Genomic DNA, 22,500 nt, shown 5'->3' with positions numbered 1-22,500 from the left:
CAAAAAAGCCAGATTACAATTTGCTAAATTACACTGGGAAAAAGACTCAGTTTTGGAGACATGTCCTGTGGTCTGATGGAATCTCAAGAGATCAGCCAGAAAATTAAAACTTGGCCACAAATGGGTCTTCCAAACAGACCATGACCCTAAGCATACTGCCAAATTAGTGAAAATGTGCTTTAAGGACAACAGAGTGAATGTTTTGGAGTGGACATCACAAAGCCCTGACCTCAATCCTATAAAAAAGCTTGTGCGAGCAAGACAGCCTATGAATCTGATTAAACTCTGGTTTCAACTGTATATTTATAACAACAATCTCTGGGCTTGCTACATAACAAATACCCAAATTTTAACAATTTATAAAAAAAGAATAACTTTCTGGCCATCGGAAATTAGGCATATATTTTGCGATGGTGATTTTGGAAAGTATTAAATCGCTTTGTAAACGCTTAGAATTACCATTTCAGGAATCTCCCCATACAGTTGAATAGACCGGAAACCACTTCGCGTGACGTCACACTTAACAAGCGGATAACATTATATATATATATATATATATATATATATATATATATATATATATATATATATATATATATATATATATATATATATATATATATATATATTTATATATATATTTTTTTATTTATTTCTAAAAAAAATTCACCTTGCAATTCACTATATGATCTTTAGGATATTTGTAATGACAGTTAAAATATTTATTTAGTCATTGTTAGGCAAAACTTATGTTTAGGTCAACTTTACTATTTAGTTTATCTTGTTTAATTTGACAAAAATTATGTTCAATATATTAAAACACATATGTAAAATATACAGGCACATAAAATACCCCCCCCCCCCCCCCCCCCCCAAAAAAAAAACGCACAAGAAAGCAAAATGACTAAAACTGCAATATCAACCAGGATAAAAAAATTCAAATTATACAAATTATTAATTTATTTTTCTTCAGCTTGATCCCTTATTTATCAGTGGTGGTTGCCACAGTGGAATGAACCGCCAACTATTCCAGCATATGTTTTACGAAGCGGATGCCCTTCCAGCTGCAACCCAGCACTGGAAAACACCCATACACTCTCACATCCCCACACACACACTCATACACCATGGCCAATTTTTTTTGTTTACCCAATTCACTTACAGCATCTGTGGAAGAAAACCAGAGCACCAGGAAAAAACACACCAACAAACTCCACACAGAAATGCCAACTGACCCAGCTGGGAATCAAATCACTGACCTTCTTGCTGTGGGCCGTCAGTGCTAACCACTGAGTCACTGTACCGGCCTATATACTAATTAAAATAACTAAATACAATAATAAGACGATTATAGTATAAAAAAATTTCAAAATAACACTCTTCACGGCGAGGCAGTAGCGCAGTAGGTAGTGCTGTCGCCTCACAGCAAGAAGGTCGCTGGTTCGAATCTCGACTCAGTTGGTGTTTCTTTGAGGAGTTTGCATGTTCTCCCTGCCTTCGCGTGGGTTTCCTCCGGGTGCTTCGGTTTCCCCCACAGTCCAAAGACATGCAGTACAGGTGAATTGGGTAGGCTAAATTGTCCGTAGTTTGTGAGTGTGTGTGTGGATGTTTCCCAGAGATGGGTTGCGGCTGGAAGGGCATCCGCTGCGTAAAAACTTGCTGGATAAGTTGGCGGTTCATTCCGCTGTGGCGACCCCGGATTAATAAAGGGACTAAGCCGACAAGAAAATGAATGAATGAATGAATGAACACTCTTCACTTGGGATTTATTGATGAGCTGACCTGTTGCAAAGCAGCGGGTGTGATCATGTGACCCAGCTGTTTGAGAGTGCTGGGTTTCAGACCTGCCATGTGTTGTTCGCTGACCTTCACTGAAAAACCAAACAAACACAACACATTACAAGAGAGTCAGCGATGAAGCAAACATAAACCTCTGCGTCATCATTCCTCTCTCTCACCGGCTCTCATGATACCAGCGTCTGTTTTGACTTTATCAGGAGGAATGGTGATCCACTGCATCACCGCAGGCTGACTGGCTGAATCTGTAGAGAAACAGACACAAGTCAGCATCTCGCATGCTCTTCATTCAGTTTCTCAAGCCAGTTTGTATTTGCTAAAGGAGTTTAGCTCACTGTTCTGTGATGGCGCTGGAAGAATAGCTCGTATGCGTCGTTTCTGCACAGCACTGCAGGCTTTTTCTCTAGCGATAATCTGAATCTGACCACCACCCAATGCTCTGAAATGACACAAAAACACACATTAAAGACTAATAGAGACATTTATGCCTTGATCAAACCCATTTTTGTGTTGAGAGGTGCCTTTTTTTAATGGTTTTCAAATGGCTGTGAGCATTTTCAGGGCTGCTTATGCGTCCTGTGCGCCTCACATTTTAGGGAGCATTAACATACTAACGCCCCATTCACACGGGGCTTCAGCGTCAATGCTTGACTGAAGGCGAGTCTGAAGTAGGGGCTGACGCTGTCGTCATAGCAGCATCAGCCAATGAAATTCAGTCAGCAATAGGCCACAGTCTAGCTGGTGTATTTGCATACAGTGATCTGATTGGCTGACGCTTCCATTGGCGCTTGAGAAGTTGTGCTAGTCCCAACTTCTACAACGAACAACGCCTCTGAAGCGGCGTCGACGGGTCCACAATGCAGTTCGGCAACGAACCCATTCAAAGTGAATGGCAAGCGTTGATGCTGAAGCCCCGTGTGAATGGAGCGTAAGTCTAAAAGCATATGGAAAGCAAGAGGTGCTTCACTTCCTTTACCATTTTCAATGAGCTTGAAGCAACATTCCACTTTGGCGTCTGTCGCAGCCTGTCAACAATCAGCCTTTTTCCTTATAGGATGACAAACCATTGCTGCAGCTCTGATACAAGTTTTATTTATGAGGAAAATTAAAAGCGTTGCAGTGTTTGGATGCACTGCCTTTGTCTAAGCCAATTAATCTACCGTCATTACTGAAATGTGTATGGACCGTTTCAATGTGGTCATGTCATTGGCCCATGAACATTTCCTGCTTGTTATCAAACTACTTCGTAACTATAACAAGAGGCAATTCAATCATAACTTACTGTTAAAACAGCTTTCATAACATTATTTATCAATATGTGGCCCTTTTTGGATTCTCGGAAGCTGGAGAAATTAAAAATGTAAAACAGGAAACACGTTGGGGCCATTGTTTTTGTTTACATCCCTCTAAATGGTCTATATTCCATACTGCTGATATATCTAATACTGCTGAAGCTGATTGGTTAGTTGCAGTCACATGACTCGTAGTGTGTTGAAAGTTCAGTTTTCAACTAGGTGCACTTGGAAAATGCTTGAGCTTCGCTTAATACTTGCGCATGCAAGCCATGCACCTCTATTGTAAATAACAAACTTGTGTGCACAAAAGGCATGATGTGTGAACGGCTTCTTAAGCGACTATGTTAACGTGTATTTTAAAAGTTAAAGAAATGCCAAACTTTTTATAAAAATCTCTTAATTGGCAACATTTTACGCACTCTTGAGGTGGTTTTAGAATTGTCTGAAAAAGGCTTAATGTGAATAACTCGAATGTAATGGGACGTATTGAATATTACACTAATGTGCCTACATTATGCTTGCCTTGTTTACTGTTGGTTGCTAGGTTACCAATACTACTGTTAGCTTCTCTAACAACTTGAATGTTTTTTTTTGCAAAATGAATCTGCCTATTAAGTGTTTCACTTCTTCAAGTACATTGTGCACTACACTGTATGCTGCAAACTATTTTTGTCATTGTAAGTTCTAAAAAATAATATAAAAATTGTAAAGAAATTACAAATAAATAATAATAGCTAAATAATAATACAACTTTGAATAAAATGGGTAACGTACAGTTTAATATAGTAATATGCTAACATTTTTTAATATAAACTGTTATAATAATTACTTCTTTACTACATTTGTATTAAGAAAACTAAGATAAAGATGATTAAAAACTGTTTGCAAAAATTTAAATAAAGTAAATATGTAAATAGTAAAAATATGCATAGATGAAATTTTTTTAAAAATTGGAAAAAAGTGAGTGAAATGATTAAAAACAGACATGAATTAAAGTTAAAGTGACAATCACTTAAAAAAAAGCTTACAAATAATTTGTAAAAAAAAAAAAACTAAATAATAAAATAATGAAAATTCCTTATACTTGGAGCAAGATCAAAACTGAAAACAGCCAAAAAGAACAACATAAAACATCTAAGAATCTAAGAACAGAATATAAAAACGTAAAACCTTAATATACACTATAACAATAATATTAAACCAGCACTGCTGCAATGGAAGCTCAAGCTTTGTGCATAATTTTTTTTTATTGTTGTTTTCATTCATTATGTTGAGAACTGAAACAAAATTAACAAAATTAACATAAAATTAAACAAATCATGCAAAATAATTAGTATATTATTTTGCATGATTTGTTTAATTTTATGTTAATTTTGTTAATAATTAATATTGTGATATTGTAATATTGTGTTTCTTACAGGACAGCTGTTGTTTCATCAGGTTTGCAGACTGCGGCTCCATCAGATGTTTGTTGGGTCGACCCTGCCTTGATTCGCTCTCTCTTTTTCCGAGTAACTCTTCTAGCAGCAGCAGCAGATCGGCCATCCTGAGCTTTATCTAAAGAGCTGACTCTGGATGCAGATGCCTGCTCTTCTGTCTGCTCTGTGTCTTTAAGATCTGCTGGATCATCTGAGCGCTGGGCAGTAGGATTGGAGTCCTCACACTCTTTTCCAGAAGACGCCTCAGAGGATTTACTGGAGCTTCTCTTGCCCTGTAACAAAGCGAATTGCAGATTGGATTGATTTAAAACGTCAGCAGAGAAGCCACATATATTAAAGCCACATTTCTGTTCTGAAGGAAAAGCAGATTTCTTTAAAGTCCAAAGATCCATTAGTGACCATCTCCCCCACATTAGCATAGAATGTTAATCTTGTTTTTGAATCTGCCCCAACGCTGACACACAGGCATTTGCAGCTCCGCCCTCTTTTGAAAAGAGCACAAACTCATTTGAATTTAAAGGGAAAGTCACCAAAATGCCACGATTACGCTCAAAACCTAAAAGGGTCAGTTTCAAAGAGTTATAAAACAATATTTGAGGGGTATTTTGAGCTGAAACACACACACACTAGAATCATAAGAGGCATATTTTACATCTTGTAAAATTAGGTATAATAGATCCCCCTTAAATGTTGCTAATATGATTATTAATTTGTCAAATGATACAACTTATAATAAGGTTGTTTATAAGACACTGTGCATGCATTTCTCCCTTCATAAAAAGTCTGGTCCCACTTAATATTAGGTGGTCTTAACTACCATGCACCAATAATACACACAATATGTGTTCATAATGTATTGCAGGTAGGTTTTGGGACAGGTTTGGGGGTGCGTAATAGATGTAATAGATGATCAACAGTGTAATTACAGATGTAAGGTATTTAATCAATCATAAGTACAATGTAAACCCATGTGTTTACACAGTGAGAACATTGTTACAAATAATTAACTACGGTGCGAGTACATATTAGTCCAGGCCACCTAATATAAAGTGGGAGCGAAAGTCTAGTAAACTTTTCCACCACACAGCACACACTTCTTTCAATCATGCAAGTCAGGGCTGCTCAACCCTGTTCCTGGAGATCTTCCTTCCTGCAAAGTTGAGCTCCAACCCTGATCAAACACACCTGAACCAATTAAATAAGACCTGAACAGCACTTGATAATTACAGGCAGGTGTGTTTGATAAGGTAGATGTAAGGTAGATCTCCAGGAACAGGGTTGAGCAGTCCTGATCTGAGTGCTAAAACATGAGTAACGTTGACTCACATGCGGGACCCACTTCCCACCGAGGTGTTGCCCGCAGTCTGGACAAAATGGCGGTTTGTGACGGGTGACGTATGAAAACATACAGCCGGGTGTGATGCAGTTGCCACGTCCTCTCCGTGTGTATTTGATGGGCTGAAAACACAACAGATGTCAGAGATACTGTTCATGCATAAATGCAGAATACATTGAAGACTGGAAAAGATTTAGAGCACCAATAGGATTTCTAGACTGCGATGCAACTTAACAATGTTACTCAAACTCAAAGCAAAAGCAAGATAGGATATCATGGGGAGCAGAATTGAATGTGAACCATTGTGCTCACACCAGAATCAAGCAATACATTCATGAAATAAACCTATTTTGATGTTTTTTCGATCTCTTGCGTCTGAAATAAACTGATATCCATATAAATAGATACAGCTGGCAGCTAGCTCTTTGCAACTGTCACCCACTGAAGCTAAGCAGGGCTGCGCCTGGTCAGTACCTGGATGAGAGACCACATGAGAAAGCTAGGTTGCTGCTGGAAGTGGTGTTAGTGAGGCCAGCAGGGGCGCCAAACCTGCGGTCTATCTGGGTCCTAATGCCCCAGTATAGTGAGGGGGACTCTATACTGCTCAGTGAGCGACTTCTTTCGATGTTAAACCAAGGTCCTGACTCTCTGTGGTCGTTAAAAATCCAGGGATGTCCTTTGAAAAAGAGTAAGGGTTTCAACCTGGCATCCTGGCCAAATTAGCCCACTAGCCTCAGTCCATCATGGCCTCCTAACCATCCCCATATCATAATTGGCTTCATCACTCTGCCTCCTCTCCACCAATCAGCTGGTGTGCAGTCTGGTGCAAAATGGCTGCCGTCGCGTCATCCAGGTGGATGCTGCACACTGGTGGTGGATGAGGAGATTCACCTCCATTGTGTAAAGCGCTTTGAGTGCCCAGAAAAGCGCTATATAAATGTAAGGAATTATTAATACTATAAAAACAGAAAAATCCCACTGACCAGTTTAAAGGAGGGTTTGGGTTCGGTCTTCACAGTGCTCATCAATGGAAACATCATGATTGGGCTGGCCGTGTTAATCACTTTATTCTCCACAAGGCCCTGAAAAACACCATACAGAACAGAAATATTGTCCAAACATTCAATGTGACTTCTGTAATCGGAGGGTCAGAGAGCTCCCGCTTTACATCTAAGTTATCATCATTTTTTGTGTCTAAAGATGAATGAAGGTCTCAGGGAATTGGAACGACATGAAAATTGTAATAGTTTATGCTACCGAAATATGTTCTTTGTGTATACTCAAACTGAAAATGTTTAGGAATAATAAAGTATATATTTTTTTTAAAAGTGTAAAAGCTGTTTTAAATGTTTAGGACACTCTGGGATACTTTTTTTGAGATTTTAACAGATGTTGTGTGTGTTGAGCATCAGTTAAGCTGACATTGGCACCTGTCCGCTGTAATTGTGGGGAATACTTTGAGGTTTTGTGTGCTAATTTCATCTTCCGGGTTTAAAATAATTTTTGGGAAGGGATCAAAATTGGTGACGTAGCGCGAATCTGCTAGTAAAGTGATGACGCATCAGTTTCTCATTATTATTAATAGTGGAGTTTTCTTATCCTATGAGAAGACCCTGCTTCTTATTTATTCAGGACTGCCTGTGCTTTCCAAGTTGTCAGACTCAATGACTGGGTGAAACCGCGCACGGCAGGAGAGCTGTATGAGAATTGGAGAATGGTGGACTTTGTTTTGTTATTACTTGTTATTAGTCGAGTTTGTTACCATTCAGACACATCACCTAAATCCATGCTGCTGTGTTCGTCTATGTTTAAAACCAGATTACTGGCAGGATAATGGTTGGACAGGGCAAGAGACCAGCTGCACTGCTCCAGTGTGTCTGCATTCAGACCCCGGGCTTCAGGAGGAGAGGGGGATTTCATGGCCCTTTAAAGGGATAGTTCAGCCAAAAATGAAAATTTAATCACCTTTAGGTAGACCCAAATCCTTTACCACTTTCTTTTGTCTTTTAAATACAACTGAAAATGTTTTGAAGAAAGCTGGACACCCGTAACCATTGACTTTCATAGTAGGAAAAAACACATACAATGGATGTCAGAAGTTACAGGTTTTCACCCTTTTTCAAAATATCTTCTCTTGTATTCAACAGAAGAAAGAAACTCTTGAAGGTTTGAATGGGTGAGTAAATGATGACAGAATTTTTAGTTTTGGCTGAACTATCCCTTTAAAAAATATACTATGGTAGTCAATGGTTACCGGTTTTCAGCTTTCTTCAAAACATCTTCTTTTGTGTTCAACACATGTAAGAAACTCAAACTGGTTTGGAACAATTTGGAACAAAAACAAATACTATGGAAGTCAATGGTTACCATTTTTCAGCCTTCTTCAAAATATTTTCTTTTGTGTTCAGCAGAAGACAGAAACTCATGAAGGTTTGAAACGGTGAGTAAATGATGACAGAATTTTCAGTTTTGGCTGAACCATCCCTTTATAAGCAATACTATGGATGCCAATGGTTACCGGTTTTCAGCTTTCTTCAAAATATCTTCATTTGTGTTCCACAGAAAGAAGAAACTCAAACAGGTTTGGAACAATTTGGAATAAACCATATACAATGGATGTCAGTGGTTACCGGTTTTCATCATTCTTCAAAATATCTTCTCTTGTGTTTAACAAAAGAAACAAACTCAAACAGCTTTGGAGCAAGGAAAGACAATTAATGATGACAACATTTAAATTTTTGGGTGAACTATCCCTTCAAAGTCAATACTGGAATACTATGGATGTCAATGGTTACCGGTTTACAGATTTCTTCAAAACATCTTCTTTTGTGTTTAACAGAAGAAAGAAACTCAAACAGCTTTGAAACAAGTAAAGGGCGATTAAATGATAACAGAATTTTCAATTCTGGCTGAACTATCCCTTTAACCCTGTACTAGCAGGGTGTAAGGTGCCGTAATCGTAAATAATCAAACAGCTCACCTGATTGGGTATTATAGCAACCAGATGAGTGGCTTCTGCTTTGAGCTGAGGCATTAAAGCTCCAGCATCTTCTCCGTTCTCCACAGTCACCGCAACGTCACCATAACACACTCCAGTCTCCTTCTTCTTCACAGTTTTGTCGAGACTCGTCACTCTTTCACAGATGCTGGTGTTCTGGGCTGCGTCTGCACTGAGGGCCTGGATGGCGATGCACTGCTCCGTCAGCTCCACCTCACTGCCCAGAGTCATGGGGGACACCAGAGTATCCTGCGCAGGGGTTCCAGGAGCTCCGTCCACCAGCACATCCACATCCCCACCCTCAGTCTGATCTCCTCCTGCTGTGGGACTCTTGGGCAGGAGCACATAATTGGCCCTCGGAAGGATCTTGCGGAATCCTGGGACGTCCTGAGAGGAAGTGGCTGCTGATTGGCTGCTCTGGGACAAAAAAGGAGATGTAAAATTAGACAGTCGATGATATTAAAAATTACACAAGTAGACCTTTCTTGTTTGTTTGTAAAAGTAAATTTAATTTCCTACTTATTTTAAGAGTAAAAAATGACTTAGAAATCTTTTATTATGAATTTAATTAATTTAGAGGGATTTAAAAAAAATACTAATATTTAATAAAAATAAGATTTTTTTCTTTTTTTTTTTAAAAAACAACATGTCATCATTTATTTATGATTTAATTCACTTTAAGCAGCAATTAGCTTTATTAATGGCAAAATCTTTTAATTATACTATTAAATCACTTCTTTTCTCAATCACTACTCTTCAAAATAATGTTACAATTGGTAAAAATAAACAACTTACAAAACTATCGATGTATGCATAATATCAATTAAATATTTTAGCTTAATGCAAAATAAAAAATATTGCAGGACATACCTTTAAAAAAAAATAATAATAATAATATTAAACATAATATTAAATTAAAGATTTAAATATTATTAGCATTTTTATAATTATTATTACATAATACATTTTATTATTTTTGCATATGTTTTATTTTATTAAATAATGTTACACAATGTTAAATAAAATACTGCATATTACATATATATTATTATAATTCAAAATATATAGTATTAGAGATATAAAGTAATTAAAAGAAGTCAATTTTTTGCAGTACAACAAATATGCAGGGCAAAAATGGAGCTTTTCTCCTTCAAACACTATTATAAAAATCATTATTATTATTATTATTATTAAAATTTTTAAATAGTAGCATTATTATTAAAGTACTTTTATAATATTATTACTAACAATTACTTTTTAGTTTTTATAATATTTTACTATAAAATAAAAATGAGTATTTATAAAAAAAAGTAAAAAAAATAATTAAGTGCTGTCAAAATGAATTGCGATCAACGGATCCAAAATAAATAAATATAAATCAATAAATAATAAATATAAACTAAACATTTTATCTAATACAAATTATATATATATATTTATATATATTTTATTTTATATAAAGTTTATTTATTTATATATATATATATATATATATATATATATATATATATATATATATATATATATATATATATATATATACATATATATATATATATATATATATACATATATATATATATATATATATATATAATTTGTATTAGATAAAATGTTTAGTTTATTTATATATATATATATATATATATATATATATATATATATATATATATATATATATATATACACACAGTGAGTACACACACATTATGTAAATACAAACTTTTATTTTGGATGCAAATAATTGCATTTGACAGCACTATAATATATATATATATATATATATATATATATATATATATATATATATATATATATATATATATATATATATATATATATATATATATATATATTACAGTAAAAAAAATAAAAATTATCCCTGAATTCTTACATTCTTACAAATAAACAACATACAAAAATATACATTCATGCATAAAATGTAAAAATTATTTACAATTATTCTCAAAGACTTACGGGGTCGACTCCATCTCTCTCCATGCGCGCTCTCTCCAGATAATATCCCCGGTCGGCCACGTTCAACCTCTTCCAGCTGTCACTAATGCATTTGTTGATCTCAGACTGAGGCAGATCCGGATGCTCCTGCTGGATCCTCTGATGCACGTCGAAGTAATAGAGCAGGTATGCAGATCTACGACAGAAAGCCAACAGTTCTGCAGCTCAAGCATACAGGGTCAAGTACAAATGAAATCAAAACGAACCATATGATTTGGTTAGCTCACATTGCTAGTGTTGTGGTGTAACAATTCATCTGCGCATGTCATTAATAAAAAAAATCTGCTCTTGAAATCTTTAATTAAAATCTCAAAATGCACTTCCTGTTTACATTTTTTAGATTACGTCAAAGACTCTAGAATATACAAGACATGTCACTCGTATAGGTTTGAATGCGGAAAAGTGTAACTGTCAATCCGACGAATGAATCCCCGCCTTCTAGTACAGTAGCCAATCATCGATCAATATATGGCGAATAAAGTCCGCCTTCTAGTACAGTAGCCAATCATTGATCCCTATAGACTGATGATACTCCGAGGGAGGGGCTCGAACCAGACATGAGCAGATTTTTTGCGATTTGAATGTTTAGAAATTAAACTAAAGGTACAGGTGTTGCTTAATTTTATTAGTGATTCCAAATATGTAATGTAATCGCAAGCTTGACAAGTAGTTTTGGAGAATTCGATGTTTCCCAATTCAGACCTGAGAGGTGTTTAAAAAATGGCCGTAGAGTGATATGACTTGCCTTTAAGGGACTTTGATTACGTCTGTCTGAGCTGTTGTGCTCAAGTAGGTATCGCTGCAGCCCAGAGACCTGCAAGTGGGAGGGATTACACCGCAAGTAGGTTGGGTGATCTCCAAGTGGGAGGGACTTAAACCACAGGTAGGTTGGGTTTATCAGGTTATGGAGGTTGGGTTTAGGTGTAGACGTACATAAAACCCAACAGGTTACTGTGAGGTTGGGTTTAGGGTTAGGTGTACACATTCAAAAAGCACAATATTGAACTCTAAATACGACTAAATAAGGTTTGCACAGCCCACTTGGAGCTCCAAGGCCCACCCACTTGGAGCTGGCTCCGACCTCCGTTTACACCCTTCTCGTTGGGCTTGGCTAACAAACTTAACCACGCCCGTCCAGCTGTCATTTTTGACAACAAACAGAAATGGTGAGGAGGAGGAGGAGTCTGTTAGGCTGTAATAACTCGCCCAAAACCTTGTCCGGATCTTTCTGAATGAAATGCTGCTTTACTACATCAGTATAATCAGCTCGCAGTGGAAAAAGCAAGCCACGCCCGCTGTTTTCTCATTTATTAAAAAACGGTTCCAGCTTTCGGTTCATGTGGACTTTTTCAGAGCTCAGCTTTCTGGATCAACATCTACCTGGGTTTCTTGGGTTTGTCCGAGTTCTCCACGCTGCCTTTGCTCTTGCGTTTCTTCTTGGGTGAAGGAAGCTCCAGAAGCGTGTAGCAGCTCTCCACCTCCATCTCCCCATAGATAGCCTCCATCTCTGACAGAAAAACATACACAGATACACACATACAGTCAAAATTATTAGCCCTCTTGTGATTTTTTTGGTTCCTTTTCATTTCCCTAATGATGTTTAACAGAGCAAGGAATTTTTCACAGTATTTCCTATATAACTTTTTCTTTTGGGGAAAGTCTTATTTATTTTATTTTGGCTAGAATGAAAGCAATTTTTTTTTACATTTTAAGGTTAATATTATTATCCCCTTAAGCAATATTTGTTTTCAATATTCTACAGAGCCACTGTTATACAATCACTTACATAATAATTACCCTAACTTACCCTATTAACCTAGTTAAGCCTTTAAACGTCACTTTAAACTGAATACTAGCATCCTGAAAAATATCTAGTCAAATATTATGCACTGTCATAATGCATGTGAACCCACAGCTAAACTGGTTCGCAGATTTCAGAGTGTGTGTGCAGGCATATTCCCTCCCATGTGTATATGTGTGGTATTGCTTATTGTTGATGCATTGACTTCCATATGTATATTACCATTCCCATAGTAAAACTGTGGTTGGTGTTGTAAAACCATAGTTAATTTAGGTTTACCATGGTCAACTGTGATAACCCCAAATTAACATAGTTTTGCAACACCAACTAGTTTTACCAGGGTATTTATAGTAAACTGTGGTTATAAAATAGAAGTCTCTCAGCCAAAGCCCAAAAAAAGAAATGATTACTTCAAATTTGCAATAAAAACATGGTTAATTTTTGTAAGGGTACTTGATTCAAATGAAGTTATATGGTTTTACTACAGAACGTGGTATTATCATGACATCGGTTTGTTACTATTAATAGTAATAATATGTTACAACTGACACAAATGCATGTAAACAGAAACATTGAATGCATCATGTGACACTCCCTTAATAGCAAACATACACAACAGAGACATATATGTGATTTTAACAGCAGTTTATCCATATGAACCCACATCAAACTGGCTAGCAGCAGATTTCAGAGTGTGTTTTATTTCCTCCCGTGCGTGTGTTATATTGCTTATTGTTGACCCTTTTTTGAGACATTGACTTCCATTTTATGCTAGTAATACCATGGTAAAACTGTGTTTGACACAATTGCAGGTAAGTGTGGTAGAGCCTTGGTTTGGTGTTGCAAAACCATAGTAAATTTGTGTTTACCATGGTCAACTATTGTAACACCATATTAACAATGGTTTTGCAACACCATCCATACCATACCATACCATTACCATGGTATTTGTAGTAAAACTGTGGTTGCAAAATGGATTTTAATGTGCCAAAAAAAAGTCACTTCAAATTTACTATGAGAAAACCATGGTTAATCGTTGTAAGGCTACATATCTTGATTCCAATATACGTCTGAAAATAATATGGCTTTACTTTGGAACGTGGTACTATCATGACATTAGTTGATAATATTAATATTACAACTGATAAAGTATAAAGTTACAACTGACACAAAGCCAGGTAATCATTGTAAAACAGTGGTTGGTGTTGCAAAACCACAATTAATTTGTGTTTACCGTGGTCAACTATAGTAACACCAAATTAACAATGGGTTTGCAACAACAAACACAGTTTTACCAGGGTATTTGTAGTAAAACTGTGATTATAAAATGGAAGTCTCTCAGTCAATGACCCAAAAAGAAATGATTACTTCAAATTTTTGAGGTAAAGTTGGTTTTATATTCGCACATTCAGACTTTCTCCTTAATTATTTTAGAAAAGTATTATTTTCAAACTCTAAATTGTGAAATCATATTAGCAACCAATGAATGGTACACTATTCACAGTCAATTAAATAGGGCTAATGTTTTTTAAGTCATATTTACATGTGATTTTAGACCCTGTATTGAAATTAGCGTAGTTGACAATATAGGAATTAAACGTTAAATGTGCGAATATAAAACCAGCTTTACGTCAATACTTTTTTTCCAATTGAACTTGATTTTAATGATCCTATGTGGTTTTACTACGGAACGTAATATTATCATGACATTAGTTGATAATATTAATATTCCAACTGATAAAGTATAAAGTTACAACTGACACAAAGCCAGGTAATCATGGTAAAACTTTGGTTGGTGTTGCAAAACCACAGTTAATTTGTGTTTACCGTGGTCAACTATGGTAACCCCAAACAATGGTTTTGCAACAACAACCACAGTTTTACCAGGGTATTTGTAGTAAAACTGTAATTATAAAATGGAAGTCTCTCAGTCAATGACGCAAAATAAATGATTACTTCATATTTTAAAGTTTGATTTTTTTGTTTTGCTTGAGGTAGAGTTGGTTTTATATTCGCACATTCAGACTTTCTCCTTAATAATTTTAGAAAAGCATTATTTGCAAACTCTAAATTGTGAAATCATATTAGCAACCAATGAATACTACTGTATTCACAGTCAATTAAATAGGGCTAATGTTGTTTTAAGTCATATTTTACATGTGATTTTAGACCCTATATTCATATTAGCGTAGTAGACAATATAGGGAACGTTAAATAAAGGAATGTGCACATATAAAACCAGCTTTACGGCAATACTTTTTTGTAAGTGTACTTGATTCTAATGAACTTATGTGGTTTTACTACGGAACGTGGGATTATCCTGACATTGGTTACCCAATTTTAATATTATTCGGTTACAACTGACACAAGTGCATGTAAACAGAAGCCCTGAACGCATCACGTGACACTCCAACAAACATACACAAATAGAATAGAGACCAACATGTGTGATTTCAATAGCAGTTTTTCCACATGAACCCACAGCTAAACTGTTTAGCAGATCTCTGGGTGTGTGTGCAAGCATGTCAGAGTGTTTATTCCCTCCCGTGTGTGTGTGTGTGATGTCGCTTATTGTTGAGTGCGGATACTGACTGTCTGCGGCCAATGAGCGCGTGTCTTATTGAAGACTTACCCGAAGGAGCGCAGGATCGGTCCAAGTCTAGTCGAATTTGTCAGCACACCGGCGGGTAAGCCGCGGGATCCACCACCCGGGTCATGTGTGTGCGAGGAGTGAGAGTTGAGCCGGTGTTTTAGCGTGTGTTTCCCGCAGAATAGTGCGGTAAAATGGCGGAGGAGAGATCAGATGAACGACTGGAGGCCCAATGAGAGTTTGATCCACGAATGAGTACGAGCTTTAATTCGCCCCTGTTTTTATTTTAACCGCTATTTTTGCACATTTTCCTCCAATATGATTGTGTTCTTCTGTTAAACGTATGCAAAAAACTAATATAAACAGTTAGACTCTTGTTTCCCGGGAGATATAACGTTAAAGTTGTTGTGTTCCTTCAGTGCCCGCTTGGAGGCTCAGAGAGCTAAATCGTGGAGTCCATTCAAAACATATCCTTGTCGCATTGCAGACAGTTATATCTGATAATAAAAAATAATAATACTTAAACTTATTTATTATTGGAACGATTTCATTATACGCAAATAGAAATCAAGATATGTTTCTAATAAAACTATAACAAAAACTGCGAGTTGCTGTGACAACGAGCTACAGTGATTGGTAAATAAGCAACAGCGATGAGAAAAGTAACTGCTGTCTCATGACCGGGTCTCACAACATTTATCTGAACAGTTGTGAATAATGATAATCAAATCTACGGTAATAAAAGTTAAAGTTACATTAAATAGGCTTAAGGGATTTTATATTTATTAGAATTTAATAATACAATGACAGAACTTTCGAATTTCTATACTTTGCTTGTTGTTGGAAGCTCTACTCGCTATTTGAACATACTTTTATACGCTTTTTACAAATTATAATAACATCAAATAACTATTTAGAAGCATTTAAAAAGCAAATATGTTATTTTAAGGCTTGAAAAGTTGAAGTTCGAGCAGATCGTCGTTCAGACCACATGAGTCGAGTGCAGACCGAGTCGTTTGTCATTTCTGCAGTATGGCGGAGGACAAGGTAAGAGAGGGTCTGTTTAATACTGAATTAAAGTACAAATAAGACGGATATATGGATTTCGCGTATGTATAATCATTTATATATCAGTGTGTTCCGCTGTTTGTTAATTAGAGCTGTCGTGAAGCTTTATTTGAATTGTGTAAAGTCACTGCTGTGTCTGTGAACTCTTGGCATTTGACAGCTGTAACAGAAAGCGAAACGTCGATCATAACATAGCGATAATAAGACTTAAAGTGTTGAGAAATGTGCACGAATAATCGAAAATAAAATAAGCGGGAAGTGGCTAAATAGTGCCGTAATAGAAATTATTTAATATAATATAATAAAGCAAATATAAACTAACGTTACCTAAGACAAGACAATAACAATCAGTATTGTGATGTAAATTGAATATTGCCATTATTGTATTATTATTAATTCTTATATTACAATAAAATGCTTTATATATAGTTACAAACAATTAATATTTTTACTATTATTATTATTTCATATACACATTACTAAAATCTTATATGCGAATGAAATTAATTATTGGGCGATTCTTCAACTACGGGCACTTATAGCCTTTAAAGTTGAGTAAAAAAAACATGTTTCAAATTAACGTAATACAGCCTCATAAGTTTAAACAAATTGTCTAGTTTTAAGATTTGTAAGAGGACAAACTTGGATAAGAAGAGAAACATTTTTTTTCCCATTGTGAACTGAACAAATGTCAACTCCACCACATCCCAATATACAGCTTATTTCAAAATGAAGAGATCATTTTTGTATCTAGTTTAACCAATCTTTCCACAATATATATAATAATGATAGATTTGTCAATGAAATAAATCAGTTGTATGCTGAATTGTACTCCTGTCACACAAAAATTTAATATTCATTTGGTTATGAGCTTATTAGACAATAAATAAACTGAATTTGTATATTAAATAGAGCATGAACTCATACATTGTGAATACACTTTATATCTGTGATGGGAACTTTCTAAATATATTTTTTTAAATGTGTGTGGTGATGGAAATGACAGTGCTGGAAATGACATTTTAACAGATTATTGTGAAAAAATTAAAAATAGCTTCAGCGGTTAGCTTTGGGTTGATATTAGCCTTTCATAACTACAAAACACTTTTTATTTACCTTCATTTTGTTTGGTTTAAAAAAAAACATCTTAAAAGGTACAACATGTTTGGAAATGACGTAGAATAAATGTATTTCCTTATCAAGCAATATTTACCTCTCAGATGGCACTATTCATTTTCATAGAAACCTCCAAAATAATCTCACACAAACTTTTTAAAGCAACATTACAGTGCTGTGGTGGAAATAACACTGATACTGTGCAACAGCTACATTTTGTATAAAAATAATAATATTAATAATAGTCTCATATTAATAACTATAAAATATTTAACTTATTTCACTAGTGCTTAATTAGGATATATTAATAGATACCAGATAAATAATATTTTAAAATGTTGTTTTCATTGTTGAAGTTTAAAACTCTGGGTGTGCGACTAGGTGAAATCAGGGATTTTGACATCTAAAAGGAGGTTGAATAATATGAAAATATGTAATAGAAAGCTAGTCAGTTTTTTCAAAGTAGGTTTATTGTTAGCTTAACAAAGAAAGAGGAATTTGAAAAAAATTATATTTTTGGATATATGATCAAAAGACATAAAAGTGCCCGTAGTTGAAGAATTAACCTATTATTATCATCATTTTTAGTATTATCACTATTATAATAATTATTATTCAGATTGTTTTAGGGAAATTATGCTACTAATTATACTGTTATATTTGCTGTTGTTATTTTAAATAAATGTTTGTTTTATGTATGTTAAATATTTTTGTTACAGTGAAATATTTCAAAGATAAGACATTTTTTAATGAATATTAATAATTTTAGTATGTTATTATCAATGTCATTTTGGCAAATGTGGATATTTTTAGCTCTAATTTAAGTTGTGGTTTATCCAAAGATGTCATAATTTGTGGTATTATCACTATTACATCAATTATTATTCAGATTGTTTTAGGGAAATGATGTTATTTACTTTCCCTCAGATCATGCAGCACTACTACTATTTGCTGTGACTTTGAATAATCAAGCATTAATGAATAAACAAAACAGCAGTATGACAATGATTTTGGAGCTCGCTTTCTACTACTCTCACATGGTCACCCACTAAGCAGGGCAGTGCCTGGTCAGTACCTGGATTGGAGACCACATGAGAAAGCTAGGTTGCTGCCGGAAGTGGTGTTAGTGAGGCCAGCAGGGGCGCTCGACGTACGGTCTGTGTGGGTCCTAATGCCCCAGTATATTGATGGGGACTCTATACTGCTCAGTGAGCGCCGTCTTTCAGATGAGACGTAAAACTGAGGTCCTGACTCTCTGTGGTTGTTAAAAATCTCAGGATGTCCTTCAATAAAGAGTAGGGGTTTAACATCGGCATCCTGGTCAAATTTGCCCACTGGCCTCTGTCCATCATGGCCTCCTAAGGGCTGATTTACACAAGTAATGTGTGTGTTCTGTTGTGTTTCAGGATCCAGTGACCAAACTGAAGGATCTTGTTCATCTCAAAGACCAGCTGGAGGAGATCCAGAAGAAGGTGGAGAATGAGGTTCAAGCTGGAGTCCCACAGGTACCACATCAGTTACTTAGAAATTACTACTGACGTTTTGATGGCATTCTGATCATTCATTTGGTTTTGGCCAGTAGTCAATATGCTTGTATTAAACACAAAAATGACTAATAAATTAAATGGAAGTGACATGGTTTAATACAATTTTATAATTTCGAACGTTATTGCATTTTTAAACCTTACTCATAAAAACTATTTAGAGTTTTACCTGAGTTTCTGTTTGTTATTTCTTTAGAGCATTTGATGTTTAATTTAAGTTTTAAGCATTTTATTTTATTTTATTTTAATTGTAAATTTAAGACAAAATTATTTAGCTGTCCTGTAATGAAAACCTGAAAAATCAATTATTTAAATATAAAATTTAGATTATATTAGAAAAGTATTATTTAAAAAAAAATGTCTTTCCAGAATTAAATAATTAGTTTTTAAGGAAACAAATTATGAATATCTTTCTAAGAAATGATTATTATTAGGAAAAAAATACAAAAACCAGGCATTAGAAAGCCAAATTTAAGTATTATTTTAATTCAGTTATTTAATTTATTTTCAATTAATTTATTTTTATTTAATTATTTAAGTTTTAATAATTATTAATTAAAATAAATAATTGAATGAATGAATTATTTATTAATTATTGTCCTAGCAATTAGAAGTGGTATAATAAGCAAAATGCTGTGCATTTTATTTAAATAAATGATTAGTTCATTTTAAAAATTAATTAATACAATAAAATATGTCCAAAATGCTGTATGTTCATGTTGCACCGAATATACTACACAACTGAACCTGCTGTCCTGTGTGTGTGTGTGTTTTTCAGGGTGGCTCATTATTAGCATCTCCATTTCTGAAAGGCTTTCTGGCCGGGTATGTGGTGTCCAGACTGCGCTCTTCTGCTGTCCTCGGAGTGGCTTTGGGGACGCTGAGTGGGATATTCGCCGCTCAAAACTATCAGGTGCCCAACATCGAGGCCACTCTACGGGACATCCTGAACTCTCTTAAGAAAAGACCTGGAGAATAACAGCAGACCAAAGAGGAGGAGGAAACGCATCATCACCGCTGGCGTTTTTGTTATTGCCACTCCTTCCCTCAACAAAACTGCTGATCTGAATCACATTTTGTTTTGAGGTCTATATGTGAGTGTGGATTGGGGACTGGGATGAAAAATGGGCATTATGTTGGGCTTCATGATTTACTGTTGTAAAACAAATTTCGATTAGACTTGTTGTGATTGTCGAATCACAAAGGATGAGACTGAAATAAATTAATAATCATGCTGCTAAAAGTTTAACTTTGATTAATATCATCCAAAATAAAAGTGAATTTTTACATAATATTATTTATTATTTATATGAGCAATATCACACGAGTAGCAGTGTGCTATGGCTGTATACCAGCACTGGTGGGAGGCGTGCATTGGCATGAGGCTGCAGGCCGAGTGCTTAGTGCCCCACCAGTGCTGATATAAAGCCATAGCACACTGCTGCTAGTGTGATATTGCGTTTATACAACAGTTCGACGGTACAATCTTGTACATAAAAAAGAAAATTCAAACACAGAGATACTAAACACCTTTTGTATTAGGAACTACTTTCTTCCGCCATTCATTCACATCTGCAGCAGATGTCAGAACAGCAGAAGCCATTACTAATTCACCAATGTTACTGTAGAGCAAGTATTTGGCATCCTGGCCAAATCTGCCCACTGGCCTTTGTCCATCATGGCCTCCTAACCATCCCCATATTCAATTGGCTGCATCACTGTCTCCTCTCCACCAATCAGCTGGTGTGTGGTGTGCGGTCTGGCGCAAAATGGCTGCCGTCGCGTCATCCAGGTGGATGCTGCACACTGGTGGTAGATGAGGAGATTCCCCCCACTGTGTAAAGCGCTTTGAGTGCCCAGAAAAGCGCTATAGAAATGTAAGGAATTATTATTATTATTATTATTATTATTTGAATGATTCTCTATAGTGTAATGTGAAGCAGCGCTTCTGGTGTGTGACCCCCTTAAGGTGATGACATACAGGAAATTTTGCTCACATTTTAAGATTATAAGGCTGAACGTGACATGAAATGCCATCCGTCTACAGAGATTTCTCACCAGACTGCTGTTGTGTTTGCGATAAGGAGGGACAAGGCTGAATCCAGCTTCTTATTTGCAGCTTCATATTGATTCCATCCGGTCCTCCTTAAAAACCACAAGGTTTCCGTTTTCAGCTTTTTATTTGCGCTCAAGAGAACACACTGAGCAAGGGCTTATAATGCGGTTCTGGCGCCATCTTGTGGATAGACAAAGTCAACCGTCTTTGGCCACCGACGAGCTCTCAAAAATTGTAAATATTTTAAAATAGGCACTATTCTTACAAATAAACTGCATAGTTGCAATCTAAACAACTACATTCTCGACTAAAAAAATCCTCTAAAGTACATTTTGTTGTCTAACAACAGTAATATTTGTCAAACTGTTGCGTCTCTGCTTGTTGCTTGCTGTATGTGGGCGGAGTAATACACAGAGGTGAAGGATGAAGAGGCCTTTGTGTGATGTTACAGGCAAAATATCGCACGGCTATCAGCCAATCAGATTCAAGAACCAGACAGAACTATTTATATATATATATATATATATATATATATATATATATATATATATATATATATATATATATATATAGTCTTTCCGACACATTTTGATTACTTCTTTTATCTTTAATCAGCAGAAGTGCCACATGACTGACCAAACATGATCGCAATCTCAGCAGATGAATCTCCAGAATCCTCTTCTCCTGCTCTCCGCCTCCGCTGGCTGTTTCTCCTGCTCCTGCTGGTGTTGATCTACGGCTCTCACGCTCCTCTGCTCTCGCTCTGCAAAACACAAGCACAGATCCCCTTCAGCGCTTCATCATGTGTGCTCCTCATCGAGACCTCCAAACTCTTCATCTCTTTTGCCTCCCTACTAGCATCCGGGAGCGTTTCTACTCTCCGAATCTCCATATCCATGACGACAGCATCCCCGTACGCCGTTCCCGCCGTCCTCTACGCCTTCAACAACCATCTAGTGGTCTTCATGCAGGCCTACATGGACCCCAGCTCCTTCCAGGTGCTCAGTAACCTCAAGATTGCCTTCACAGCTCTCCTCTATACATCGTGCTTAGGAAAGCGTTTGCATCGCAGACAATGGTTTGCTATGGGCTTGCTTATATCTGCCGGCGTTTCTCACAGCTGCTTTAGTTACGATTTGGAAGGTAAGCAGGAAACGGCGGTTTACATCACTTCCTGGGGTTTGCTGTTGGTTCTTGTGTATTGTTTTGTGTCGGGTTTGGCTGCCGTTTATACCGAACGCGTGCTGAAAAGCCAACGTCTGCCGTTGAGCATGCAGAATCTGTTTCTGTACGCGTTCGGTGTTGTGGTCAATCTGGCGTCACATCTGTCCGGCGGGGAACAGAAAGGGTTTTTTGAGGGTTATTCGGCTGTGGTTTGGGTTATTGTCGCCGGACAGGTTGCCAATGGACTGCTTATGTCTGTGGTCATGAAACATGGAACGGG

General features: G+C 36.1%; 2 protein-coding genes across 5 annotated transcripts in view; one reads left to right on the top strand and one right to left on the bottom strand.

Annotated features, from left to right (window-relative positions):
- The window catches only part of hmgxb3 (HMG box domain containing 3), a 32,221-nt gene extending 16,761 nt beyond the window's left edge, over nucleotides 1–15,460 (bottom strand). The window contains exons 1-10 of the mRNA XM_005169574.6: nucleotides 15,315–15,460; nucleotides 12,262–12,388; nucleotides 10,843–11,017; nucleotides 8,848–9,282; nucleotides 6,851–6,949; nucleotides 5,858–5,989; nucleotides 4,511–4,803; nucleotides 2,133–2,236; nucleotides 1,959–2,042; nucleotides 1,783–1,871 (exon numbers count right to left, since the gene is read on the bottom strand). Coding sequence (XP_005169631.1) covers nucleotides 1,783–1,871; nucleotides 1,959–2,042; nucleotides 2,133–2,236; nucleotides 4,511–4,803; nucleotides 5,858–5,989; nucleotides 6,851–6,949; nucleotides 8,848–9,282; nucleotides 10,843–11,017; nucleotides 12,262–12,386 — 1,536 coding nt within the window. The 5' untranslated portion in view covers nucleotides 12,387–12,388; nucleotides 15,315–15,460. The remainder of the gene's footprint in view (nucleotides 1–1,782; nucleotides 1,872–1,958; nucleotides 2,043–2,132; nucleotides 2,237–4,510; nucleotides 4,804–5,857; nucleotides 5,990–6,850; nucleotides 6,950–8,847; nucleotides 9,283–10,842; nucleotides 11,018–12,261; nucleotides 12,389–15,314) is intronic.
- slc35a4 (solute carrier family 35 member A4) overlaps nucleotides 15,297–22,500 on the top strand; it is a 9,289-nt gene continuing 2,085 nt past the window's right edge. The window contains exons 1-4 of one of the 4 annotated variants that reach the window (XM_073921673.1): nucleotides 15,297–16,319; nucleotides 18,863–18,961; nucleotides 19,779–20,094; nucleotides 21,672–22,500. The exon at nucleotides 21,672–22,500 is cut by the window's right edge and continues 2,085 nt beyond it. In XM_073921673.1, the coding sequence (XP_073777774.1) occupies nucleotides 16,305–16,319; nucleotides 18,863–18,961; nucleotides 19,779–19,979 (315 nt within the window). In that variant the 5' untranslated portion in view covers nucleotides 15,297–16,304 and the 3' untranslated portion in view covers nucleotides 19,980–20,094; nucleotides 21,672–22,500. 4 annotated transcript variants of the gene reach the window in all.

The sequence above is a fragment of the Danio rerio genome, chromosome 14 (assembly GCF_049306965.1).
Source record: "Danio rerio strain Tuebingen ecotype United States chromosome 14, GRCz12tu, whole genome shotgun sequence".
In the NCBI taxonomy this organism is placed as follows: Eukaryota; Metazoa; Chordata; class Actinopteri; order Cypriniformes; family Danionidae; genus Danio; species Danio rerio.
The sequence above is the reverse complement of the archived record's forward strand: the minus strand, read 5'-3'. Positions and strand labels throughout refer to the sequence as shown.